The 19,638-nt window shown below is 39.7% G+C and overlaps 1 protein-coding gene and 1 non-coding gene across 5 annotated transcripts in view; both read left to right on the forward strand.

Annotated features, from left to right (window-relative positions):
- Nucleotides 1–19,638, forward strand: part of RC3H2 (ring finger and CCCH-type domains 2) — a 51,542-nt gene that overhangs the window by 22,072 nt on the left and 9,832 nt on the right. For 3 of the 4 annotated variants that reach the window (XM_044264961.1, XM_044264963.1, XM_044264964.1), the window contains 8 exons: nucleotides 2,091–2,291; nucleotides 2,775–2,907; nucleotides 3,021–3,139; nucleotides 4,385–4,497; nucleotides 11,722–12,030; nucleotides 16,606–16,820; nucleotides 17,637–18,070; nucleotides 18,677–18,847. In XM_044264961.1, coding sequence (XP_044120896.1) covers nucleotides 2,091–2,291; nucleotides 2,775–2,907; nucleotides 3,021–3,139; nucleotides 4,385–4,497; nucleotides 11,722–12,030; nucleotides 16,606–16,820; nucleotides 17,637–18,070; nucleotides 18,677–18,847 — 1,695 coding nt within the window. The remainder of the gene's footprint in view (nucleotides 1–2,090; nucleotides 2,292–2,774; nucleotides 2,908–3,020; nucleotides 3,140–4,384; nucleotides 4,498–11,721; nucleotides 12,031–16,605; nucleotides 16,821–17,636; nucleotides 18,071–18,676; nucleotides 18,848–19,638) is intronic. The other variant, XM_044264962.1, reaches the window with a different exon arrangement.
- Nucleotides 2,578–2,688, forward strand: LOC122917921. The gene has a single exon (XR_006386534.1). It is a non-coding gene; the product is annotated as a small nucleolar RNA SNORD90 (small nucleolar RNA).

Consider the following 19,638-nt stretch of genomic DNA (forward strand, 5'->3'; position numbering starts at 1 on the left):
CAGGGCAAGGGCTGCTGGTTTGTTTTTGTTGTTTGTTTGTTTGTTTGTTTTTAAGATTTTATTTATTTATTTGACAGAGAGAGATCACTAGTAGGCAGAGAGGCAGGCAGAGAGAAAGGAAGGGAAGCAGGCTCACTGCTGAGCAGAGAGCCCGATGCGGGGCTCGATCCCAGGACCCTGAGATCATGACCTGAGCCGAAGGCAGCGGCTTAACCCACTGAGCCACCCAGGTGCCCGCCACTGAGGACCTTTAAGCAGAGGAATGACAAATCACTCCAGCCAATGGGTAGACATATATTAGCACTGTCACATGATGATTACGGAATCTTCTATCAGGGCACCTGGGTGGCTCAGTTGGTTAAGCATCTGCCTGCAGCTCAGGTCATATCCCCTAGTCCCAGATCGACCACCACATTGGGCTCCCTGCTCAGCAGTGAGTCTGCGTCTCCCTTTGTCCCTCACCCCTCTTGTGTTCTCACTTTCTCAAATAAACAAATAAAATCTTTGGAGGGAAAGCAAAGAAATTTTCTATTAATACAAAAATGATCATTAGGATATTTATACAGCCTTAATTTATACCTGACTTAAGTAATTTAAAAAACATAAATTCAAAAGCTTACAGTTTCACATACCCTACTGAAATGGTCTAATTCTCCAAACATGCAAATGTATAACTAGATAATTTCCACAATAAATGATATCATTTATCTAAAACTTGCATAATGAAATTTGAAACTTGGCTAGGATTCAGAATACCTAGGACTAGTACAGACTCTGAAACTCAGACTGGACAAATCATTTAAACTGTTCAAAATCATGATTTCCTCGTAGCAAAATGAAAATACCTCCAAACCAACTCATCGGCTGTTTCTGTTGCTGTCAAATGAAACAATAATATGACCCCAAGAATATGAAGATGGGAAAATCAAGTTATCATCTGAGAATTAATAGTATCAGTTCAAAATCTCTTTGGGAATATGTAATTACATTATAGAAAAGTATGGGACACCCAAAATTCTGAACAACACAATCATAGGTATAATTTAAGAGAGAGCAGAGTATATAACTTAGAAGTCATAAAAATCTATATTCTACCCTAACCTACTTAAAGAAACACTGAAGAAACAAAAGAAAGAATTATCAACCTAAAAAATAGAAGAAAGAAGCCCAAGCATCAGACGACAGTAGCACTCATCCAACTACCATATAGGCTACAGGGTGCCTAGTAGGCAGCCTAAGCACCTGTTCACCTGAGTAGTAAAACAGACCCAAGTGGCTAACAGAGCTGGTCAAATTAAAGTTCTCACTACCATGCATCAAAATCACCTGTGAAGCATTAAAAACTTCAATTTCAGGTAATCACAATTCCTGGCTTTGAAGACCACAAATTTAAAAAGTATACATGAATGCTCAAGTCCCACATCAGATACACCAAATCAGAATATATCTGCCAATAGGACCAGGAATGTATACTTTTAAAAACCCCATAGATATGGGCACCTGGGTGGCTCAGTGGGTTAAAAAAAGTCCTCAGTGGCTTCCCATTCCCTTCAGCGTAATATATGAACTTCTCACCACAGTTTTTAAGGCTCTCTGCTTCTTCTCTAGACTCTATCATAGCCTTCAATTCTGTGTGCTTTGCTCTTTCATTTTTCTGTTTCACCACTTGCTACTGTTGTTAGGATTCTGTTTGTTACCTGGAAACTCCATTCATTCGTCAAGACTCAGTTTACGTGGCCTTCAAGTAGGGAAAGTCTTCTCTCTTATCCCTTCCTTCTCCCCCAAGTCAGATTTAATTGCATCTCCTTTATGTTGCCATGGAGCATTATAATAGCATGTATACTATAATTTTCTGTTTAGAAGTGTCTTCTCTATCAGTTCCTGTGTTCATTGAAAGAAATCAAAACTGTGTGCTGGGTTATGTAAGTACTGTTTCATTCCAAAAAGAATTTGTGATGAGGATAGTCTCTTCATTTCACCTTCTTTTGTCTGGTATCTGGTATCTCTACTCTCCCCACAAAAAATTCTTTGGAGAAGCAGGGAGAGCAGACCAATTCGGATGGCCTTTTTTTCTCCGTTCTCTCTTTTAGGTTACCAAAAGGGATGAAGACTCTTCTTTGATGCAGCTAAAGGAAGAATTTCGGAGTTACGAAGCATTACGCAGAGAACATGATGCCCAGATTGTTCATATTGCTATGGAGGCAGGACTCCGTATTTCACCCGAGCAGTGGTCCTCACTTCTGTATGGTGACTTGGCACATAAATCACACATGCAGTCTATCATTGATAAGGTTTGTGAAATTAGTGATGTTTGTTTTATATCCTTGCTCTTACTTAGAAGATCATTCCAATGTTCTAAAGGAACTAAAGAGACAACTAGTTGGGGAGTCCTATGTTTTTAAATATCCAACTCTATATTATTTTCTTTATTTCTTTTTATTATTTTTTTAACTTTCAAAATAAGTGACAGGAGGCAGTGGGGAAGCACATACAGGGTAGTAGCATAAAAGCAGCCTGGCTTTCAGAGTCTGTGGTTAATCTGTGTTTTGACCCCAGAGAGCGAATATGGCTTATAAGAAGTAAGTTTTCTAAGTGTCTAATGATGAATTTCATAGGGCAGATTCTGAGGTGAAAATTTCATTCATCATTGATACTCCTACTATGGAATCTGAAGACACTTGAAAACTTGTTTAGTATGTTGACTGAATAAAGCACTGGAAAACAGATGTGTCATGAGAACCAGAGTAAAAGCCATCCTGTTTTCTGTTTGGTAGCTGCAGTCTCCAGAATCATTTGCAAAGAGCGTCCAGGAATTGACAATTGTTTTGCAACGGACGGGTGACCCAGCTAACTTAAATAGACTGAGGCCTCATTTAGAACTTCTTGCAAACATAGACCCTAATCCAGGTATGTGAAAAAATATTCAGTTGCTTACACTTTTTCTACCCTTGAGGTAAATAACACAAGAGAATTACTGCTAACAAATTCTTCCCCCCCATCCCCTTGACGGCTTATTTTAGATGCTGTTTCGCCAACTTGGGAGCAGCTAGAAAATGCAATGGTAGCTGTTAAAACAGTGGTTCATGGCCTTGTGGACTTCATACAAAATTATAGTAGAAAAGGCCATGAGACACCTCAGGTAAGCACATACATTGCACTTCTGACAGCTGTTGCCTCTAACAGAGGTTCATCCTGAACATCTTGAACAAGCTTTTCAGTTAATGGACTTCTTACATGACTGTGCTCTTTTAGGTTTCTCTTATCTCTGTTCTTTCAGAAGAAACTCGAGTTTTAGTATACCTGACAAATAATTCCTAGCACAGCAACCATTGGGAGAGTATCTTGAACATGAGTTCACTGTCAGTGTTTTTGACGGAGTATAGATCAATGATTCTTTCCAGACATTTTGCCTAATTCTCTAATTTAGGGAAATTGTTACTTTTTTCTCAGTTGCTCTCATACAAATAAATCTGTTTGTAAATGTGTGGAGTTTGAATTTTTAAAATATTTACAATGTACTTTTGAAGGAGTTGTTTAAGGTGTAATCTTTTTATTCTAATAATGATGCCCATTTATTAGGTCACTGTGAGCCAAGTTCCTGTATTTGGTTTTTTATTTATATGATTTCTAATCCTCACAGCCACCTGCAAGATAATTGCTGTTCCTAAGCTGAAGTTTAAAGAGGTTAAATAACAAATCTAAGGTCCTGGTGGCAGTAAGTGACAGAGCTGGGATCAAATCTACTCAAAAATGATCTTTTCACTCTTTTACCCTTATTCTTTTGGAAAACATTGTAATATTCAAATATTAACTGGCAGATAAATGTTTCATCATCATTAAGGTCGCAGAATTAACAATGCCATCTTAAATTTTGATGCAGTTATGATGAGGTTCTTATATTTTGCCACATTGTTTTTATGAACTTAAATAGCTCCAAGCCTACGAAGAAAGTTGTACCCTCAAGCTGACAAATAATTTGGTTTCATAAATTTTCACATTCAGTGGAAATCATATTCTACCTCTTCTGGGAAAGTTTAAGCGGACAAAGCTTATGGCCTTTAAATGCTTTTTAAATCATTTGTTTTGGTATCATTTTAAGACAGCAATAAATTGAGGAGAAAATCTTTTATTTTTGTGGGCATATATTGCCTGACAAATAAATAGACATAACATTTGAACCAGGTTCATATACTCCTCAGAAGGAATATTTAAAACAGCAGTTCAGAGTTACCCTATGTAATGCCTAATGGGAAATGGTGGAATGGCAGTTGTTTCAGCACAAGAATAACCTCTCTAACCTGAAAAAGAACTAAAGCGGTTAATCATAAAATTCTGAAATCCCAAGAGTCCTCACTTTTCCACACACCGATTTTCTTTTTTGTAGCCTCAACCAAACAGCAAATACAAGACTAGCATGTGCCGAGATCTGCGTCAACAAGGAGGGTGTCCCCGAGGAACAAACTGTACTTTTGCCCATTCTCAGGAAGAGCTTGAAAAGTAAGTTACGGAAATTCTTTTTCAGATGGGTTTAATTTGGGGTCATTATGAAAGTGTCCTATGTAGTCTTAAAGTTTGTGGTGGGTTTCGCAGATGTGATTCACTGTAGAGTTCCTTAGATTGCAAGATAATCTTTTCTTTTGAAACTATACCTTTTTGCTTCTGGGAGCAAGAGTAACATGATAAGTGATTTAGAACCTTATTCAAGGGTCATACTTTAGATCATTATTTCGCTGGAATCCATGTTTTTGCTAAGCACCTGTGCAGAACAAAAACACCCCTCCATGCAATCTTACTTCTGCTCAGGTTCAACTGAAGCAAAGTCACAGGTAAAACAGTACAGCAGATACATTTTCTTTTTATGGCTTTTGGTCTCTTTAGCATATGTATTGTCCAAGTTTCTGGGTTTTTTTGTTGTTGTTTTTTGGGTTTTTTTTTTTAATTTAATTTTATTTTATTTATTTATCAGAGAGAAAGACGGGGAGAGAGTGAGCACAGGCAGACAGAATGGCAGCAGAGGCAGAGGGAGAAGCAGGCTCCCTGCCGAGCAAGGAGCCCGATGTGGGACTCGATCCCAGGACACTGGGATCATGACCTGAGCCGAAGGCAGCTGCTTAACCAGCTGAGCCACCCAGGCATCCCTTGGGTTTTTTTTAAGATTTTATTTATTGAGAGAGAGAGCATGAGCTAGGGAAAAGGGCAAAGGGAGGAGCGGAAGAAGCAGTAGTAGTTGTCCCGTTCCCCTCCCCCTGAGCAGGGAGCCCATCGTGGGCCAGGTCCCAGAACCCTGAGATGATCTGAGTCGAAGGTGAACACTTAACCAACTGAGCCACTCAGGTGCCCCTGTTCTGTTTCTTAACTAAAACATTCATCATTGAGATCTTGCCAAACATTGGTTCCAGCCTTTCTATCGAATCAACCTGTGTATCAACTCTTAATGGACATCTCTTGTTTTTAGACACTTTAAGCTCAAGTTGAGCTGATTTTCTCCTCCCATATATCCTCTCCCACCTTTCATGCTCTCTCTCGGGGTACCCTGTCCAGCCAGCTACACATGCCATGTTAAAGACACCATCTTTGTCACCTTTCTCTTATCTACTTATCTTACTCAACGAGTCAGTTCAGCTTTCTGCCTGGGTGTTCATTTCTGAACTCTTCTTTCCAGCTTTATATTCCAAATTATCATCCCCTTTTCTCAGTCTGCCATTGCCTCCTAACTAGTCATCTTAGAGCTGTTGTTGCCTACCCCCAAACCCATCATTCCCCACAAAACAAGGAGAACTTTATATATTAAGCTCATTGCAAATAATGAGAAGCAGGGGTTTCTCATTATCCTGTGGATCAAGTTATAAAATCTAGATTGTGGGCCCTGTATCAGCATCTACCATCTTTCTGATCTCATCACAGTGCTCCCAAATTGTATTCTGTACTCAGACCACGCTTTGCTTCTGTCTCTGGAATGCAGAATGCTCCTTCCCACCTTAGGTCTTCTATGTTGTGCTGTTCCTTGGGGCCCTGCCTTTGGAGGTTTTCTTTCACTCTTTGGGGGGAATCTTCCCAATATTACATACTAAACCAGGTTCCTCTTTGTCATGCTTATCGGTAAATTTTAGTGGTTGGCAAACTTTTATGTCAAGGTCCAGATAGTAAATATTTTCACTTTGGTGGATCATACAGTGAACTGTCAAAACCACTCAGTTGTAGCAGAAAAGCCACCAGAGTGCATAAAACGGGCATAGCTGTATACTTTATTTACAACGAACAGGCAGTTTTGGGCCACAAGAGGTAGCCTGCTGACCTCTGATCTATTGACTGTCTGCCTTGTTGCAGTGTAAGCTCAATGGACTGTATCTGTCTTGTTGATTACGGTCGCCTCTCCTCAGTTGCTAGCACTGGCCCCTGTATCTAATGAGCTCCCCAGCAGCAGCAACATGATAGATGATACATGTGTGTGCATTAAAAAGAAGAGAAGAAACATGGTTCTCTTTTTTTTCCCCTACCGGAAGAGCCTAAAGAGGTTGCAGGAGTCCTCTGTTGTTTGCACCCAGTCTAAGCAGCTCTGTGTACAGAGTTTTACATCAGGCTGTTTTTTGAGACTCTAGGAGATCTATTGAGCTCGCCTGTACCTGAAATAGAGCTTCTTAGCTAAAGTAGAACTTTTTAGGGGACCTTGCATGGGAGTACTTTGATTTAACAAGGTCAGAGGAGAAACTGATTTCATTGCCATTCCACCCATAACTAGTGCCCCAGCTGAAAAACCATTTCACCTCTTATATCTTTAAGCTGGTTTTCTACTCTCCATCTCCATTACCTACTTCAGAATTTTATTATCTCGTCTGAAATTATAATAGTAGTAGTATAAAAATAATAATTATAGCCAAATTAACTGGTCTCTTTGGTGTCAGGTACCATTTTTAGTGTTTCACCTGCATTTACCCAATTTATCCATTTAGTACTCTACTGGCCTTTAACCTGGCATCTATGTTCAACCTGGCTATTTCATTGCTACCCAGATTTTCTTTTGCAAATAAGCATCTAATCATGTCCATCTTCTGCTTTACATTCTAAATTGGTTCCTTAGTGTATCACAGGATCTGGTCCTAATGTAGCTTTCCAGCCTTATTCTACCTTTTGCGGTCTTTATAATTTTAAGGTACATCTCATTAGTCACTGTTCACTACTACACAAATTCTTTCAGTTTTTCCCTTGTTGTTCCTCTGTATCATATGCTTTTCTCTTTTCTATTTGGAAAGCACCTGTTCCTCATCAAACTCAGATATCAACTTCCTTCTGAGGACTTCTTGACTGCCCAGGCAGAGTTAGTTGCTTTCTTCTCTGTGCTGGTATAGTGCTTTATCCTTTATAACGTCCAGTTCTCTTCTCATATTGCAGCTATTTATTTGCAGGTTTGTATTTTCACTGGACTTCAATTATCCTATGGGTAATTAATCTTGATATTTTTTGCACTTAGCAAGTATCTGATACATATATTTGGTATATTTATGTTGAAAGAACAAATAATCTACAATTCATATTTCCACCCAGCCTTACATTCTTTGTTGCTGTGTGAAAAAAAGAAGAAAAAACAGGATGGTACAAAGGATTAAGGAAGTGGAAGATGTCACTATCCTATTGGCTAAAAAAATACATGTTGCTACCTATATAGAACCTTTGTCTTATTTCATGTAGTACACCAGGAGGAAACATTCATTTTACTTAAAATTAATTTTACTCCAGCCTGCTTTCACTACTGTGCATCTCTCTAACCAAACTTAATGTAAATTCCCAACAATCTCCTAAAAATAAATATTTATGTGAATGTATCTTAGAATGTAGCATATTAGAATCGTGTTTTCAAGAGTTGCTGCATTCTGGAAAGTGTCAAAAGTCTGGGATCAACCAGTTCAACAAATATGTATAAAAATGATTGTCAGGTGCTAGGTACTATTTGAGGGGCTTTTAGTGGAGGAAGAGGAACAGTAAACATGTACTGTATGTGTAAACACAATTTCAGTTACTGATAACATACTGTAAGAACGTCTGAGGTAGAAAAAAATTTGGCATGCGTGGGAACTACAAACAAGACCAGTGTGTCTGGAAGATGGAGAACGAGAAGAATGACATAAGATTAAAGAGGTAGGCAAGGGCCAGGTCTTACTGGCTTTATGGACCACGGTGAGGAATTTGGAAGGTGTTGTAGGGTTTTATTCAAATGCAACAATGAGGTTTTTTAAAAAAATCTTACTCATTTTTTAAGTAAGCTCTTTGCCCAACCTGGGGCTTGAGCTCAGGAGCCTGGTCAGATCTAGTCTCATTTTCTACCAACTGAGCCAGCCAGCCACCCTGCAACAATGAGATTTTAATTTTGTCTTAGAAATGTCACTAAGTGTCCGCATGGCTGGAGACCAGTTAAACTACTACAGTGGTTCAGGCACTAGGACCAAAGTAATGGAGATGATGAAAAGTGGTCAGATTGGAGATGTATTTCAGAAGTGAGGCTGATAAAACTGATAGATTGAATATGAACTTCAAAGAAAAGAGAAAAATCAAGAATGACTCAGAGGTTTGGGACCTGCATAACCAAGTACTGTATTTTACTTAGATGGGAAATGCTTTTGGGGTAGAAAATCAGTAGTTAGTTCTCTTGGCCATATGAAGTTAGAGGCTTACTCCACATTCATGCAGCAAATATTTATTGAACACCTAGTATGCACAGGCACTGTATAATGTGCTGAAAATAGAGATGTGGGTACGAAAGGCAAAAATCCTTGCTCTCATGGGGCTTACAGTGTAGTAGAGAAGATTGACATAACGCAAGTAAATAGAAAGCATAATACCTGGTATTTATCCATGCTGTGAAGAGAAATAACAGAAGGTATGGAGAAAGGGAATGATTGGGAAGGGGGAGATATTTTAGATAAGATGGTCTGGGAAGGTTTCTCAGAGGATATGACATGTAAGGAGACACCTAAGTGAAGTGATGGTGCACTAGAAAAACAGATCGTTATAGGAAGTCTTTTCAAACGCAGATGGGCTTGGGATCTGGGGCTCAAGTGGAGAGATGGGCCCTTGGTAGAACCCAAGCGGCAAGATTGGCCTGAGTTAGGAGCAGGAGCTCTCTGTCCCTTTTTTTGAGGAGCGTGTAGTTAACAGATGCAGGAAGGTTACTGGAATTGGTGGTAAAAGAAGTAATTCTCCTTTGGTTCCATCTATTTTCTCTGTGAAGTGGGAGGCGATATCATCAGTAGCAGAGGAGCTGTGGAGAGTGGAGGTGGAAAGGATGTTAGAGATGAGAAAGTGAGTTTAGTAGAGAAGTGTATTAACGTATTGCTTGGCCATTTTAAATAATTGATCATAATTTTGAAGGGAGTCTAGAAAGCATGATGGCATGGTTTTTCTCCACAGCATTCAGCTGCTGAGGAGAAGGCCCAGAATGAGAGATTAGGGTTTTACCAAGTGAGTTCAACAGGGGGAGAGAGCCAAGGGAGTGGAAGGTATTTACAAGGGAGGAATTAATGGCAGATAGTGGATTCAAAGCTGAGTAAGGCAGGGAGTGAGTACTTCAGGGAGCTCAAAGATGATTTTAGAAGAATAGGAAACAATTAGCTTTTTTCAAGTGTGAGGTCCTGACCCTAAGTCCTAGTCTTTAGCTACCTAGTTGTTAGAAGTCCAATATGTATCCTGACTTGTCACTGACTTTACCTCCCTTAGTTGAGAGGGAGGTAAGATAGTCACAGTCTTATACTTCTTCTAAGATAGTCACAGTCACAACTTTGTTTTTTGCCTGCCAGAGTAATCGTAAGGATAGCTGAGATTTGTCCTTTGAGGACGGGAAGCAAGGAGTAACTGGGTATTTTGTGCAAGAACCTTTTGAGGTGAAGAATGAAGAGTAGGTTTCAGAGAGCATGTGAAGAAAGTGCAGGCCTCTCCACACTACCAAATGGCCTTTCTAAAGTAGACGTTTACTCGTCCCCTCTTCATAATTAGTGGCCCCTCAGAATCTCTGAGATGACATATATAAACTGGCTGTAATCTCTTCTTTTTTTTTTAAACTTTGTGTTCTGTCACTGCACTCTCAGCCAGTCTCATCTGGGGACACTTGGCTTTTATTGAGCTCCCACATGCCTGTCAGTGTGTGTGTGTGTGTGTGTGTGTAAGAGAGAGAATGAGAGAGGGAGGGAAAAGAGCAGGATTGAGTAATGAGGCTGTTTATAGATACTGAGGGACTGAAAGGGAGGCTGTTATGAAGGCATTGCTCATCAATAACACTATTTATATTTAATTACCATATGTTTGATTGTATAACATTAGTATCAGACTAATTTAGGCATATGTGATTATGACTGCAAATGTGTGTAGTCGTTTTCTATTCATGTAACAGTTGTTCCTCACTTTAAAGTATTAGAGGAAACATTGACTAGGACTACATTAGAATGAAGTTTTTGAACTGTACAAGTGGAAACAAATTTTCTTAAATGGACTTCAAGATCAGATTGCTGTATATATTAAGAGTGTGATGTCTGTGGGGCGCCTGGGTGGCTCAGTGGGTTGAAGCCTCTGCCTTCAGCTCAGCTCATGATCCCAGGGTCCTGGGATCAAGCCCCGCATTGGGCTCTCTGCTCAGCGGGGAGCCTGCTTCTCTTCCTCTCTCTCTGCCTGCCTGTCTGCCTACTTGTGATCTCTGTCAAATAAATAAATAAAATCTTTAAAAAAAAAAAAGAGTGTTATATCTGACTACTATAAATAAAAGCCTGAAATTACTATCAGAAAAGCCTTTAATTCAAATAACTTTTTTACTTTAGGCATAAACTAATCTGAAAAATATAATACTAAATTTCCATATTTTGTTACAGTGTTTAAGAATGAGTTTTGGTTTCATAGTTTTTTTATAAAGATTTTATTTAGGGGTGCCTGGGTGGCTCAGTGGGTTAAAGCCTCTGCCTTCGGCTCGTGTTGTGATCCCGGGATCCTGGGATCCAGCCCCACATCGGGCTCTCTGCTCAATGGGGAGCCGGCTTCCTCCTCTCTCTCTGCCCGCCTCTCTACTTGTGCTCTCTGTCTGTCAAATAAATAAATAAAATATTTATAAATAAATAAATAAAGGTTTTCTTTATTTATTTGACAGAGATCACAAGTAGTCCGAGAGAGAGGGGGAGGCAGGCTCCCTGCTAAGCAGAGAGCCCGATTGAGGGCTCGATCCCAGGACCCTGGGATCATGACTTGAGCCGAAAGCAGAGGCTTTAATCCACTGAGCCACCCAGGTGCCCCAGTATCATAATTTTTTAAAATATATATAATACTCTCAACAATTTGGTAATAACAGAATTTTGTCAACTTTTTCATCCCTTTTTCATTTGGCATTGCTAAATAAATTTGGTATGGTTCCTTTCATTTTTTGTATAGTATACTTTATATTCCAATTATGTAAAATTTTCAAAAGGATCTCTTCTTACGCCCTCAAAAGGCTTCTTTGAATACATGTGTATTGTGCTTGCTATATTAACTATGTGCCCGCATACATGTATGTGTGTATGTGTGGCATATTTATTTTCATGTGGCAGCTATCACAGCAGATTTTGATGTACGCTGTATTTGATATTTAGCTGAAGAAACTTCCTTAAAGCTGTTCCTCCTATTTAAGTCTTTTCCAGTTGTCCTTTTTTTCTCCCTTCAGAGTAGGATGTAGTGAAATATTCACCGATACGTTGATTGTTTTTGAAACAGGTATCGATTAAGGAACAAAAAGATCAATGCAACTGTAAGAACATTTCCTCTTCTAAATAAAGTTGGTGTAAACAACACTGTCACAACCACAGCCGGAAATGTCATTTCTGTCATAGGAAGTTCTGAAACAACGGGGAAAATTGTTCCAAGTACAAACGGAATTTCAAATTCAGAAAACAGTGTTTCCCAGCTAATCCCACGTAGTACTGACAGTACATTAAGAGCTCTGGAGACTGTGAAGAAGGTGGGGAAGGTTGGCACTAATGGTCAGAATGCTACTGGGCCTTCTGCAGAGTCTGTCACTGAAAAGTAAGTATTAGGTAAAAAATGGTTACTTTGAGTTTTTTAGAAATGCGTGAGTATTTTTATTTACCCTAAGGGAAAACAGTTAATCAGAATTTTTATGCAGAATGTTTCACATTAAAGAAAGCACTAAATACCAAAACATGTGAGTTCTAGTCCTGGCTTTGCAGTTGAATAGTTCTGTGGCCTTGGAAAGTCACTTCATCTCTGGGTTTTGTTTTCCTTGACTATAAACTGAAGAGGCTGGATCAGAATTGTTGTTGTTGTTGTTGTTGTTTTTTCCCACTTAAACTTCCTTGAACTTTAGGGTCGAGTCCATAGAAGTCTCAAAAAGAAACTAAGTAAAAACCTAAGCAAGGTGAGATGCTGAGCTTCCAGCTTCCAGACTCTGCTACAGTCAAAACAGTTCCTTTCTGTACTCCATAATGATGTGTGGTAGTTAAGAGGGTACTCTTGGCAGCCAAACTCTCTGTGTTCAAAATCTGGCTTACTGTTTTCTAGCTGTTTGATCTTAGGCCGATTAATCTATCTTCCTCAGTTTATTCACCCATAAAATCTGTGCAGTAATAGCAACTACTAGATATGTTGGTTGTACAGATTTGTGAATTTTAAGTGTGGTGCTTTGAACAGTGCCTGCCAAATAGCACTCCATAAATATCTGTCGTTGTTGTTGTTGTTGTTACCAATATTGTTGAGTCTCAGTGTAAGAAAGGGTTTTGGGGACGCCTGGGTGGCTCATTTGGTTGGGCGGCTGCCTTCGGCTCGGGTCATGATCCCAGTGTCCTGGGATCGAGTCCCGTGTCGGGCTCCTTGCTCAGCAGGAAGCCTGCTTCTCCCTCTGCCTCTGCCTGCCATTCTGTCTGCCTGTGCTCGCTCACTCTGACCAAAAAAAAAAAAAAAAAAATGTTTACAAGAAAAGGTTTTGGTGCCTTAAGAAAAAACTTTCACAACTTTCTAACAATCTGAAAGGTTTCTTCCACCTCTAAAATCTCTTGCTTTGGTATTGTTTTAGAGTCTTAAAATCTGAGTTTTGAAGAGACCAGCCTTTTTGAGCTGAAAGTTTTGTTAGGGACTGGTTAAAATAAGATTATTAGATTGAGAGGCTGGCATCAGATTATGGAGACCTTGTGTTACATGTGTGTTATAAAAATGAGCTTTTGAAGGGTTTTGGCAAGGTGATGTAGAGCTGGGTCTTATTGTGTGGTTTGATAGGCAGATGTAAACAGACCATATAATATATTCTGACCGGTACTATAATGGAGTTGTGTTCCAAGTATTACTAGAACACACAAAAAAAGGATACCATTCTGCAGGGAGTTACTGTGGTAGGCTCCTTAGAGAAGACCTAAGCTAGTTCCAAAAACATGGACTGTTGGGAAGGAAGGACTCCTCAGTACAGGAAGCAGCACAGGCAAAATCATGTACACAGGAGAGGCATGCTGCGGAAGAGCCTGGAATCCTGAAAGTCCTGTAGGCTACAGCTGTAGGAGTCCAGCTGTCTGACTGGAGGATGACTAAGGGCTAGCATTTTCCTTAAGTCTCATTTTTACAGATAGCTTGCAGGATCTCATGAGGCTATGAATGTTGTCATGGATTTTGATACCTTTTTGCTGACAAGTCTAAAAATTTGCCATTTCAAAGTACTTAGCCAAGTCTTATAGTATATAACATTTTGGGGGGTTTTTTTGCTTGTTTTTTTTTTTATGATTTTATTTATTTATTTGTCAGAGAGAGAGAAAGCACAAGCAGGCAGAGTGGGAGGCAGTCTCCCCGCTGAGCAAGGAGCCCGATGTGGGACTCGATCCCAGGACCCTGGGACCATGACCCGAGCTGAAAACAGAGGCTTAACCAACTGAACCACCCAGGCGTCCCGCGTATAACATTTTGATATGGAAGGACCAGATACCCTGTGTTAAGCTCATTGCATAGTGCCTGGAATGCGCTCAGTAATTGCTCAATAGGAGTTAGTGTATTACTGCTATAAGGAAATCCTAATCATTTTCCTTGTTGCCTTTATTTAACTGCAAAGAATAAACATAGCCCTAAAATATCTTTAAACTGTAAGTCAGTAAATTTGTATCTACTATTATTCCCCAACAGTTCTGTAGTTATCTTCATTTTACACATAGAAGTAAACATCTGCTAGACTAATCTGCTGTGTTAGACTAAAAGGCAGCCCATACTCCTTGTTTATATTCTAGCTTTAAAAGGGTTTCTCTAGTTTGAGAAAAACCCTCTAATCTCCTTGGGATACAGCATACTGAATTCCTACATCATTAACAAGTAAATTTTCTGGAGCCACCACATATCTAACCTCTGCTAAAGTTGGACTTTTTTTTCTTCTTTTAAAGATTATTATTTATTTGAGAGAGAGAGCACACAAGCAGGGGAAGGGGCAGAGGGAGAGGGTAAAAGCAGACTTCCCACTGAGCAGGGAGCCCAGTGCAGACTTTGATCGATCCCAGGACTCTGGGATCATGACCTGAGCTTGAAGGCAAATGCTTAACGACTGACCCATCCAGGTGCCCTAAAGTTGGACTTCTTAATAGGACCTAAGAAAGCCATGATGAGATCCGCTGGGGCTGATTGCTTGGTGACTCAACAAAGAAAATCCTTTGTTAAAAAAATAATAATAATCTTATTTATTCAGTTTATGGGTAACCATATATTGGAATTTGATCACCCACTAGTTACTTACTGACTACCTACTATGTGGCAGGAACTATTTCATTTGTTTAAGAGATATTACTGAGTAACTACTGGGTGCCAGGAATTCTTCTAAATATAACAGTTAACAAAACTCTGGAGAGATAACAGTTAACAAAATGGACAAAAATGGGGCCTCTGGGTGGCTTAGTTGGTTAGGCATCCAACTTTTGATTTTGACTCAGGTCTCAAGCTCAGGATTGTGAGATTGAGCCCCATGTCAGGCTCCATGCTGGGTTTGGAGCCTGCTTGAGATTCTCTCTCTCTGCCCCTCCCTGCCAAAGGAAAAAATGGCCTCTTCTTGGGGAGTTTACATTTTAAAATGTCTACCTAGCTCTTAATAGAACAATCTTTGTTTCATATGTCTGTCTTCTTTGTCCCAGAGAATTCTGGTGGACTACAGTGGGGCCCTTGAACAACATAGGGGTTGGGGGTGTCAACCCCTGTGTAGTCCAAACTCTGAGTACAAGGTTTTTTTTTTTTTTTTTTTTTAAAGATTTTATTTATTTATTTGAGAGAGAGACAGTGAGAGAGAGCATGAGCAAGGAGAAGGTCAGAGGGAGAAGCAGACTCCCCATGGAGCTGGGAGTCCGATGTGGGACTCGATCCCGGGACTCCAGGATCATGACCTGAGCCGAAAGCAGTCGTCCAACCAACTGAGCCACCCAGGCGCCCTGAGTACAAGTTTTGATTTACCAAAAATGTAACTATATTAATAGCCTACTCTTAGCTAATGGCCTTATTGATGACATATAATCAATCAACATAGATTTAGTAGGTTATAGGTACTATATACTGTATTCTTTCTCTAAAGTTAGCCAGAGAAAAGGGAATGTCATTCAGAAAACATAAGGAGGGATCCCTTGGTGGCTCACTCAGTTAAGCATCTGCCTTCAGCTCAGGTCATGATCTTGGGGTCCTGGGATTGAGCCCTGCATTGGGCTCCCTGCTCATCAAGGAGCCTGCTTCTCCCTCTGCCTGCAGTTCCCCCAGCTTGAGCTCATGGTTGGTCAGTCTCTTTCTGTCAAATAAATAAAAAAATCTTAAAAAAAAAAAAAAAAGAAAAGAAGAAGGAAGGAAAAAAAGGAAAAACATAGGGAGAGCTGCCTGGCTGGCTGGCTCAGTCAGTAAAAGCTGCACCTCTTGATCTGGGGTCAAGAATTCAAACTTCAGGGCGCCTGGGTGGCTCAGTGGGTTAATCCGCTGCCTTCGGCTCAGGTCATGATCTCAGGGTCCTGAGATTGAGTCCCGCATCTGGCTCTCTGCTCTGCAGGGAGCCTGCTTCCTCCTCTCCCTCTCTCTGCCTGCCTGTCTGCCTGCTTGTGATCTCTCTCTGTCAAATAAATAAATAAAATCTTTAAAAAAAAAAAAAGAATTCAAACTTCACATTGAGGGTGGAGTTTACTTAAAAAAAATAGTAAAAAAAAAAGAGAGAACATAAAGAAAGTACATTTACAGGACTGCATTAATTGAAAAAGATCTGTATGTAAATGGATCTGTGCATTTCAAACCTGTGTTGTTCAAGGGTTAACTGTATCATTCCTGTTGAGAACTTCTTGAACAGTAATTTTTTTTTTTAAATTTCCTCTAGGAAAAAATCCATTGTTTAAGAATGAGTAAAAAGGGATTGATGGGTCACTTTAGTGCCTGAGATTTGTTTGCATTTCTTTTTGCCTTTCTCAGAATATGAGATCTGTTACTATGATTCTATGAATGAGCAGTGGAAGGTGGCAATGAAATTCATTGCCTAATTCTTCACTATGGAAATATCCTATTATTGGTTTCATTATATAATTTTATGAAAAATTCCTACTGAGGAAGACAGTAGTTACAGACAGTGATTTATTCTTTTTTCTTGATAAATTATCTCTCCAGTAAAATTGGCTCTCCACCCAAGACTCCTGTAAGTAATGTAGCGGCTACCTCAGCTGGGCCTTCTAATGTTGGAACAGAGCTGAATTCTGTGCCTCCAAAATCCAGCCCATTTATAACTAGAGTACCAGTATATCCTCAGCATTCTGAAAACATTCAGTATTTTCAAGATCCAAGGACTCAAATACCCTTTGAAGTCCCACAGTACCCACAGACAGGTAAGTAACTTTAGATAGTTTTAAGAAAAAAAAGAAACTATAGTATAACATGTGTTGTCCTTAGATAAGCAAGTGAATCACTTACCTAGAATATGTACATTAAGAAATTAATTGGGGTGCTTGGGTGGCTCAGTTGGCTAAACATCTGGCTTTTGATCTCAGCTCAGGTCTTGATCTCAGGGTCATGAGTTCAAGCCCTGTGTTGGGCTCCATGCTAGGTATGGAGCCTACTAAAAAAAAAAAAAAAAGAAAGAAAGAAAAGAAAAGAATCCTTTGGACTAAGTTTTCTTTCTGCCCTAAGAATCGATGATTCTACATGCCAAAAGTTTTAAGATTATCCTTCCCATGCATCAGATTTAAGGTCCATGAATGGACTTCAGGGAGTTTTGTGAATCCTTTGAAATAGTTTGCAGAATGTTTGGTTTATATATACTTAGGTATAATTTTGGAAAGACAGTGCACAACTTACGCAGATTTTGAAAGGTCTTTAATCTCTGCTCCCCTAAAGTAATGAGTCAATAATGTAACTAACTACTTAATCCAAAACCTGCGGCAATAGATGCCCTAGGAGGAAACTTACCAGCCTTCTATTAATAGCTTTGTCTTGGGTTTTTGAGGAGCAGTTTATTTAACAAAATAGTGAACTTCAGTGAATTTTTATGTAGTAGTGTCTTGATTTCTTTCTAAAGCAGGGGTAATTAAGTAAGATTCAGAACTTACTTTCTTTTCCCACAAAGCTGCTTTAGACTTAAACCTTTGTAAAATGTTGGATTTTACTAAGATTACATTAAATATTCCTCTTTTCTGATTTTCAAGGGTACTACCCACCACCTCCAACGGTACCAGCTGGTGTGGCTCCCTGTGTTCCTCGCTTTGTGAGGTCCAGTAATGTTCCAGAGTCCTCCCTCCCACCTGCTTCTATGCCATATGCCGATCATTACAGTACATTTTCCCCTCGAGATCGAATGAGTTCTTCTCCTTACCAGCCGCCTCCTCCGCAGCCATATGGACCAGTTCCCCCAGTACCTTCTGGAATGTATGCTCCTGTGTACGACAGCAGGCGCATCTGGCGCCCACCTATGTACCAACGAGATGACATTATTAGAAGCAATTCTTTACCTCCAATGGATGTGATGCACTCGTCTGTTTATCAGACGTCTTTGCGAGAAAGATATAACTCATTAGATGGGTATTATTCCGTGGCTTGTCAGCCACCAAGTGAGCCAAGGACAAATGTGCCTTTACCAAGGGTAAGTGATGATGGAAATAGGAGAGTGCTACTGTAGTGTAGTGGGTAAGAGCCTGCTGTCACGCTTGGTGTCATACCACCCAGGTATAGGTTTCTGGCTCCTCCACTTAGGAACTGTGTGACTTACAGAAGTTGCTTGACTTCTCTGCGTCAGGTTTCTCACGTTTGGTAGCATAGATAGTAGTACCTACCTCATAAGGCTGTTGTGAGGATTAAATCAGAAAAACAAAGCCCTTAGAACTGGACCTGATACATATTAATGCTCAATAAATGTTATGCTTGGATAGGAAACTATCCTATGATGGGAAAGTAAAAAGAACTCTCCAGAATAGAAGGGCAGGGCCTATTTTCAGTATCCCATGCAGTTAGAAATGACTTCCTAAACCAGAAAAACTGAGTGCTCGGATACTACTTTTAACATCACTGGACTCAGTATTAACCCTTCCTTTAAATGTGTGAACAGACTAAGGTGACTTCCTTATGGTATTTTTTTTTTTTTTTTGGTCCCAATGATATAATAAACTGTTAACATTATTTCCACAGAGCATAGTTACATTTATTTACTGCTCCCTAGATGATTAAGATTGTTTCTTTTATCCCCCCTTAGGAACCTTGTGGTCATTTGAAGACCAGTTGCGAGGAGCAGATAAGAAGAAAGCCAGAGCAGTGGGCACAGTACCACACTCAGAAAGCAGCTCTTGTCTCTCCAACTCTTCCTGTGGCAACACAGTCACCAACACCACCTTCTCCTCTATTCAGTGTAGACTTTCGCACTGATGTAAGAAAGGTCTTAATCACTTGACGTTGCAAGGACAGATCAGACACCTGACCTCAGAGCACTCCTTCAAACCAGCCTTAGCTGTGGTGGCCATTTTGTAGTGGTTTGGTGTACAGTTGAGTCTGCTTAGTTCTGTGAACACTGAGTACGTAGTGAGCCCTGCAGTTAGGCATTGGCAGACTCCGGAGACCGTGAAGTCACAGTCCTCTTCCCACCAAGAACTGAAAGTCTTCCCAGCAGTGCAGTTCTTACTGTTTTTCTGGTTTTAATTAGTAAGATTTATATCTGCCATTTATTGAGCACCTACTTGTGCCAGGCACTGTACTAAGCATTTACATAATGTTTATTTAATTCTCACAAAAATCTTAGGGGGCAGGTATTAAATCTGTATTTTTTTAAGGAATCTTATTCAGAGAAATTGATTTGTCCAGGTAGTAAATTCATCCTGTAAGTAGCTGGGATTTAAGTCCTAGTCTAGCAGAAGCATTTCTTCCCTACTTTACAAAAGGTGCAGAAATGCCTACTATTTTATTTGTACAGTTTTACATCACTGTTAACTGTTGTTCTTCTCACAAAACAAGTTTTTGTACTAGGATCAATTCGGTGTGCCCTGTGGTTTTTCAGTACTTCTATATGTAGAACAAACCATTACTTTTTGAAATTTCTCTAGTTGGGTTTATTTCGCATTTCTATAGGCTCTCATATAAAAAACTCATTAAAATTTTACTGTGAAAAATTTCAAATGCGTAAAAAGTAGAGAGGATAGTAGATAATAAACCCCATGTACCCAT

The sequence above is a fragment of the Neovison vison genome, chromosome 9, assembly GCF_020171115.1.
Source record: "Neovison vison isolate M4711 chromosome 9, ASM_NN_V1, whole genome shotgun sequence".
NCBI lineage: Eukaryota > Metazoa > Chordata > Mammalia > Carnivora > Mustelidae > Neogale > Neogale vison.